We start from the raw sequence: 8,540 nt of genomic DNA, 5'->3' as shown, positions 1-8,540 counted from the left end.
ATACCAAGATAGGGATGAGGGAGCCATGCATACCAGGGTAGGGATAAGGGGAACATGTGTATCAGTATGTGGATGAGGGGACCATATATACCAGGATAGGAGAGATTAAGAACAAAAATTTACTACTTTTTTTGCTTCAGTTTTTTTTCCCCCTAATTTCCTCCTTTAAATCCTAGGTGCATCTTATGGTACGGTGCATCTTATAGTCTGAAAAATACAGCATTTCATGCAATAAAATGCAATTTAATTATGGAAAAATCATACAAATGTTAATCTAAACATAAAAGCCAGGAATGTCTCTTACAGCTAAAGTGTACCTACAAAAAAAAAAAAAAAAAATTACAGACTTCATTCTTTGTAGCTGGAAAAACTTGAAAAATCGATATAGTATCCAATACTTATTCTCCCCATTAAATATATTTTCTTCAGGTTAGAGCTACTTTTGACGGTCAACAAAATACAATTTAAGTAATTCATTCTTTACGCTCTATGTATGATAATGACTTCTCGCTGTGTGATTTTTTTTATGTTTAAAAGGGTTTTTATCTACTTTGACAATCCCTTTTCAAGCCTTATGTTTGGTCCTGTTAAAATAAAAATAATTATTCAAACCTTCCATGCCGATGCTGTTCCAGCAGTGTCAGTATTTGCGTTCATGAAGCTCATGTGAGTTTGTCAGGTTATGTGAGCCCTGCAGCCAATCAGCGCTGAAGTCACTGTCCCCAACTTCAAAAATCAAACAAAAGGAGGAAGTAGAGAGCAGCCGCAGCTTTGGTTTCCTGTTTATGTTCAATACTTCTGAAGGCGGGGAAAGTGAAGCCGACACCGATTGGGCGCAGGGCTTGTGCACTGTAACAACCTCACATGAATCCTGACACCGCTGAATTAGCACTGGCAAAGGAGCTGTGTATGAGTATTTTTGTTTTAACGAAGCCAAACATAAGGAATGACAAGGTGTTGTCCTAGCAATAGACAACTGTTTTAAGAAGTTACAATTTTTGGCTAAAATATTTCCAACATTCTGAACATGAAAAAGGCTTCTCCCCTGTTCAACTTCTATGATGTTTATTAAAGAGTTGAATTCCATGTACAACATTCTCCACATTAGGAACAGGAAAAAGGCTTCTCCCCTGTGTGGGTTTTTCCATGCCTAACAAGATCTAATTTCCGATTAAAACATTTCCCACATTCCGAACAGGAAAAATGCTTCTCCCCTGTGTGGGTTTTCTGGTGCATAACCAAAGCTGATTTGTGGTTAAAACATTTCCCACATATTGAACAGGAAAAAGGCTTCTCACCTGTGTGGATTCTCTGGTGGCTATCAAGATGCTCTTTCCGATTAAAACATTTCCCACATTCTGAACATGAAAAAGGCTTCTCCCCTGTGTGAGTTCTCTGGTGCTTAACCAAATTTGATTTGTATGTAAAATATTTCCCACATTCTGAACATGAAAAGGTCTTCTCCCCTGTGTGACTTTTCTGGTGACTAACAAGATTTGATTTATTGTTAAAACATTTCCCACATTCCGAACATGAAAATGGCTTCTCCCCTGTGTGAGTTCTTTGATGTGTAAAAAGAGCTGATTTATCTCGAAAGCATTTCCCACATTCCAAACATGAAAATGGCTTCTCCCCTGTGTGAGTTCTTTGATGTGTAAAAAGAGCTGATTTATCTCGAAAGCATTTCCCACATTCCAAACATGAAAATGGCTTCTCCCCTTTGTGAATTCTCTGGTGACAAAGAAGATGCACTTTCTGGGTAAAACATTTTCCACAGTCTAAACAGGAAAAGGGCTTCTCCCCTGTGTGAGTTCTCTGATGCTTTACAAAATTTGATTTGTGTGTAAAATATTTACCACATTCTGAACATGAAAAAGGATTCTCCCCTGTGTGAGTTCTTTGGTGTATAGCAAGATTCCACTTCTGATTAAAACATCTCCCACACATGGAACAAGAAAATCTATTCTCTGCTGTGTGAATTTTTTGATGCTTAAGAAAAGATTCTTTGAGAGGAAAACTATTTCCATATTCTAAGAGTGAACATAGCTTTTTTACTTCAGGAGCAATTTGTTTTTTAATGCTTATTTTGTGACTTTGATTTTCCTTAGTAGTTGGTAATGAATCAGAAGACAGGGCCTGTTTAAAAAGATTAGACGATAGATCTTTGCTGTGAAGTGATGATGGTATATCTGGAGTAATGGCATTCACTTCAATTGTATCCTGTGTGATCCCAAGATTATCCGATTTAAAAACTGAAGATGTCAGCTGTCTCTCTGCTCTCCTGGTGCAGTCATCTGTTTAAAATAAAACCAATTAGTTTTCATAAAAAATCCTTGAATTTTATAATTTTACATATTTTAACATTTCTACGTAAACTGTCCACAACATGACAAGTTATGTTAAATACGTAATTATTCACCAAGACAATGACAGCTCACAGTCTAATAGAAAACCTCATAGGATGAACCAGTAGAAAGTGGTGTTCAACTGTTTATTCATTTTGCCTCCGAAATATGGAGTAAAAAGTCACCAAACAATGTTATGTTGGCAAAAATTATACCAATAACCTTCTACTCATCTCACAAAAAAACAAGTCCCCATTCAGTTCCATCATGTCAGTGAAAATACTCAAGCTACTTAGCGGTGTTTTTCAGGAGCCCATGACAGCACTAACGAGAGAGGGGGATCCGCCCTTCAGGGACAGGAAACCTACAGAAATAAAAGGGCGGCACCTCTCTCCCGCATCAGTTGGATTACAGAGCATGAGAGGACCTCCTTGGTTAGTAGCACATAAATAATTTACACATTTCACCCTGTGATTAAACTTAATAATTTATATCAATAAGTGATGATAAGCCATGTCAGCATAAAGTGAGGGAATATAGGAGTGCTGTCATGGGCTCCTGAAAAACACCGCTACCGGTAAGTAGCTTGAGTATTTATTCAGTCGCCATGACAGCACTAACGAGAGAATTACAGAGAAAAGAGTCTTAGGGAGGGACTACTGCTTGCAGCACCCTTGCACCAAACATGAGATCATTGGAGCCACCCAGATCTAATCTACAATGTTTAAAGAAAGTAGATGGAGATGACCATGTGGCCGCCTTACATATGTCCTCAATCGACACCTCCAATCTTTCTGCCCAGGAAGTCGCCATGGCCCAAGTAGAATGAGCTCTTATGCCTTCCGGGACTTCTAGGCCACCTGCTGAATAAGCCAAAGAAATCGCTTCCCTAATCCATCTACCTAAGGTGTTTTTGGACACCCTAAACCATTTCTTGACTCCCTGAAAGGATATGAATAAAGAATTATCTTTTTTCCAGGGGTCTGTTACAGATATATATACCTAAGTAGACATCTTTTGACATCTAATGAATGGAGTTTGACTTCTGTATGATTTTTAGGATTAGGACAAAAAGTCGGGAGATTTATTTCCTGTAGTCTGTGGAACTTTGACGCTACCTTCGGAAGATAAAGGGGATCAGTTCTTAATACTACCCTATCTTTTCTAAACTGAATGTATGGAGGCTGTCTAGAGAGGGCCTGTAAGTCACCAATTCTCCTTGCTGATGTGAGAGCGACCAAAAACAGTAATTAATCTTACCGGTAATTGTATTTCCAGGAATCAATCCTGACAGCACCATGGAGGACATCCTTCTTATCCACAGTGGGACAGGAAACCACAAGTTTAAAAGGACCCTCCCCCTTCCACCCTTCAGTGATTTTCCAAAGTAACACCTCTGGATGGATGCAAAAAGAGAATTTTATTTTGAACATAATCCTAATACAAATGTTACTTCACATAAGTATACCACATTTTTGTACTAGGGAGGGAACTAACCGTGCTGTCAGGATGGATTCCTGGAAATACAATTACCGGTAAGATTAATTACCGTTTTCCAGGTCACCACCTTACAGCACCATGGAGAAGTACCAAAGGAGACTTTTTGGTCCTAGGGTGGGACTACTGCCTGAAGCACCTTCCTGCCAAACGCTAGCTGGGAAGAGACTACATCTAGTTTGTAATGTTTAGAAGAGGTGCTAAAACTAGACCAAGATGCAGCTCTGCAAATCTGATCTACTGAGGCCCTACCTTTTTCTGCCCATGAAGCGGCCATAGACCTAGATGAATGAGCTTTAAGGCTATCTGGGGGATCCTTTCCCCGTGCCTGATAAGCTAGGCTAATAGTGGATCTAATCCATCTCGCAATGGTGGATTTTGATGCTTTTTTCCCCCTTATTAGGACCCCCGTAAAGGACAAAGATTACTATCCTGTCTCCAGGCCCTAGTCATGCCCAAGTACTTAAGTACAGTTTCCCTGACGTTATGGAAGAACATCTCTTTTTGTTTTCTAGGGACCTGGCAAATTGATGGGAGCACCACTTCCTGATTTATATTTGAAACCGAGACCACCTTAGGAAGGAAACCTAGATCAAGTCTTAAGACGAGCCTATCATCAAATACCTGTAGATAGGGGTTTTGGATGGATAGGGCCTGAAGTTCCCCCAGTCTTTTGGCTGATGTAATGGCCACTAAAAAAGCTGTTTTGACGGAAAGATTAGCAATGTTTATATCTTTTCCTATATCAAACGGCTCCTTACATAATTCATTAAGAACTAGGTTAAGGTCCCAAGGTGGGACAGTCTTCCTGATTAGGAGTCTCAGCCTCAGAACTGCTCTAGAAAACCGAGCAATCCAAGGGTGGGCAGCAAGGGAAGAATCATAAAACACGCTGAGGGCTGCTATCTGGACCCTCAAAGTACTTGGTTTAAGCCCTTTCTTGAATCCCTGCTGCAAGAATTCTGGGTATGTCAGGGTGATCAACATCGATCGTGGTGTCTCCACAAAAACTGCAGAACCTTTTCCAAATTTTTAGATAGATTGCCGAAGTCACCGGCTTCCTACTTGCTTGCAGGATGGAAATTACTCCTTCCGATAGGCCTTTTGCCTTCAGGATCTGCCGTTCAGGGTCCAAGCTGCTAACTGCAGATTCCCTAGGTTTTGATGAAGAATCGGACCCTGGGAAAGCAAGTCTTTCCTTTCTGGAAGATGGTAAGGATTGTCTACTGACAGCTTCTTTAGAAGAGGGAACCAGCTCCTCTTGGGTCAGAAAGGGACCACCAAAATAACTCGAGCTCTGTCCTCGCATATTTTCCTGAGGACTCTTGGTACCAATGCCAGAGGGGGGAAAGCATATAACAGACCCCTGCTCCATGACAGAGAGGGCATCTACTCCGGCCGGATCCTCTTGAGGGTTCAGTGAATAAAAGGTTCCGACCTTCGCGTTCCGTCTGGTCGCGAATAGGTCCACCGTCGGAGTTCCCCAGCGTTGACATAAGGCGTTGAAGACCTTGCTGTTTAGCTCCCACTCCGTAGGTGATAGCTTCTCTTTGCTCAGAAAATCCGCAATCTGGTTCTTTGAGCCTTCTAGATGAACTGCCGAAATTGAAAGTACCGATTTTTCCGCCCATGCGAAAATTTGATCCGCCAGATGCTGTAGTTTCAGATGCCTTGGACCCCCCTGATGGTGAAGAAAGGCTACCGTCGTCGTGTTGTCCGATAGAATCTTTAGATGTTTGTTCTTCAATAAGATTTGGGCTAAACACAAAACTTTCCATACCGCATGCAGCTCCCTGTGATTTGAGGAATTGTTGCAGTCTTCCAAATTCCATTGTCCCTGCTAGTATCTTCCGAGGACCTGGCCGCCCCAACCTTGTTGGCTTGCGTCCGTACTTACCGTGACTGCTGGAGCATGGATCCATGGGACACCGACCTGGAGATTTCTTGGCACAGTCCGCCAGCGTAGGGATTGTCTGACCCGATGGGATAGGCAGAATTCCTTGTCTAGTGAAGATTGTCTTCAGTCCCATGCCGTGAGAACCGCTCTCTGTAACTGATGGAAATTAAACTGGCTCCAGCTGACACATGGAATGCAGGCTGTCATTAATCCCAGGATCTTCATCGCATCCCTGAATGATACTCGACTTCTTGAAAACTGACGAATTCTTTTTATCAGGTTGGACAGCCTCTTGTCCGGAAGAAACGATTTTCTGACCTTCAAATCTAGTATGACACCTAGAAACTGTATTTTTGATTTTGGTGTCAGGTGTGACTTTGACCAGTTCAAACACCCAGCCCAATTTCTGCAGTGTGGAGATCACCAACCGACAATCGATTTTGAGCTGCCCCACAGAGTCTGCCACTAACAGGAAATCGTCCAAATAGGGTACTATGGTGATGTCTCATTTTCTTAGATATGACACAATTTCTACGATGAGTTTTGTAAAAACGCTGGGTGCTGACGCCAGTCCAAATGGAAGGCAAAGAAATTGGTAATGGAAGATTAACTCTTCTTTTTCTACCGCAAACCTCAGGTATTTTTGGTGATCTGGAAAAATTGGTACGTGATAATATGCACTTTTTAAGTCAAAAGTACACATTACCACGTCCTTTCCCAATAGGGGAATTGTGGAGCGTATAGACTCCATTTTGAACCTTCTGTACTGTAGCCATTAGTTTAGGGGCTTGAGGATTATTATGGTTTGGGATTCCCCCGAAGGTTTCTTTATAGTGAAGAGACCTGAGTAATGACCTCTTCCTATTTGGTGAGGAGGCACGGGAGATATTGCCTCCATCCGGAGGAGATCCTGTATATCTGACCACATTGGGGAGACCGAAAAGAGATGGACGTTGGAAACAAAATATCTTTCTGGGGGAAGGGAGTCGAATTCTATCCTGTACCCCTGGGAGATAATCTGGAGGATCCAAGGACTTGTGGTAATCTTTTCCCACTCCCCTAGGTAGTTCAGCAACCGCCCCCCTATCCTGGTGGCGTCAATTTCTTCAGAACTCTGACCTAGAGTTTGAGGGGCCTGAATCCCTATTTCGGTTGCTATTTTCTCCCCCTTTCTGGTAGCTCCATCTCCCCTGTTTTCCCTTACCCCTATATAGTCTAATCTCTGACCGTAATAGGGTCTGCGAAAGGGCTGGAACTTTTTCCATTTTTCCTCTGGAAACCCCTTCTTTTCATCAGAAGCTTTCTCCAGAATATCGTCTAATATGGGGCCAAAGACCCTGCCTCCTGAGAAGTGAATGGAACACAACTTATTTTTTGAATGAACGTCTCCCGACCAGCTTTTTAACCGTATAGCCCTTCGGGCTGCGTTTGATAAGGATTGGCCTCTAGCTGTAAACCTAACGGATTCTGCAGTTGCATCTGCAAGAAAACCGGTTGCTAGTTTGAGTAGAGGGATAGCTTTTATAATAGAATCTCTAGCAGTTCTGGCTGACAACTGATCTTTTAAGTCGTCTACCCACAAATGCATTGCCCGCGCCACGGATGTTGCCGCTATATTTGTGCGGATTACTGCAGCAGAGCTTTCACATGCTCTTTTTGGAAGTCCATCTGCCTTTCTGTCCATAGGCTCCTTTAAGTTGGTATGGCGGTTCTTTTAGACACCTTTGCAAGTGGGATGTCAATTTTAGGTATATCTTCCCAATCTTTGACCTCCTCATGGTCAAAGGGAAGACGAAGTCTAAAGTCTCTAGGAATGGATATACTCTTTTCTGCCTCTTCCCACTCTTCTAAAATCATTGAACGAATGTGGGCATTTACAGGGAAGACTTTCGATGTTTGCGAACATAGCCCCCCCAAACATCTCATCCTGAATTGATTGAGTGGTTGAGGGTTCCTCAATCTGCATAGTCTGTCTGACTGCTCCCAGAAGCTCATCTACAGTTAGGTCCATATATATTTGGACAGAAAGGAGCTGAAACTCCAAAACCCTTCTTCCAATTTTAATGTGGATACCCTCAAATGAAAGCTGAAAGTCTGAACTTCAACTGCATCTGAATTGTTTTGTTTAAAATTAATTGTGGTAATGTCTGTAATCAAAATTAGAAAAATGTTGTCTCTGTCCAAATATATATGGACCTAACTGTATATCATTAGACGAGAACAAATATTTTTTCCCTTTTTCAGGAGGGTCCCTACTCCATTCCTGCTCTTCCATATCAGATTCAAAAGAACTGTCCTCAGATGACAGATCTGACTCCCTCTGTCTTTTCTTAGACCTCGGAGGATCCTGGGGGTCAGACTGGACAGGGTGGGGAAACGATAAGCCAGAAATCGAAGCTTGCACGTCTTCTCTAACAATGGCTCTCATGCTCGTCATTAGGGAAGCCTGTTCCTATCCCACAATAGTGCAAGACTCGCAGAGCGACTTCTGCCAGGAGTCCTTAAGTTTTATGGCACAAATGATGGGGCACTTCTTATTCTTGCTGGGCTTCTTACCCCCCGACGAGGAAAGCCCCTAAAATAAAGATCGCTGATGGTATCTTTATTGGAGGCTATAGGGAGCATACACCTAAGTGGGAACTCACATGTGCCTGGGTGTCCTGCAGTGCATCGGACTTTGCCTCATCCATACTACTGCTGCTGCTGGATAGGCTGGAAACCTACTGAGCACCCCCATAGCCCACACGTACCTCTTTATCCTGGAGTTGTGGGCGCCACCTGTCCCGGAGCTCCTATCGTCA

General features: G+C 42.5%; 1 protein-coding gene across 1 annotated transcript in view; it reads right to left on the bottom strand.

Moving 5' to 3' along the window:
• Window positions 1-222: 222 nt before the first annotated feature.
• The window catches only part of LOC138666957 (oocyte zinc finger protein XlCOF22-like), a 28,091-nt gene continuing 19,773 nt past the window's right edge, over window positions 223-8,540 (bottom strand). Inside the window, exon 7 of the mRNA XM_069755162.1 lies at window positions 223-2,294. Coding sequence (XP_069611263.1) covers window positions 1,105-2,294 — 1,190 coding nt within the window. The 3' untranslated portion in view covers window positions 223-1,104. The remainder of the gene's footprint in view (window positions 2,295-8,540) is intronic.

Source organism: Ranitomeya imitator, chromosome 2 (assembly GCF_032444005.1).
Source record: "Ranitomeya imitator isolate aRanImi1 chromosome 2, aRanImi1.pri, whole genome shotgun sequence".
Classification (NCBI taxonomy): domain Eukaryota; kingdom Metazoa; phylum Chordata; class Amphibia; order Anura; family Dendrobatidae; genus Ranitomeya; species Ranitomeya imitator.
This window is presented reverse-complemented; position numbering and strand designations above follow the sequence as displayed.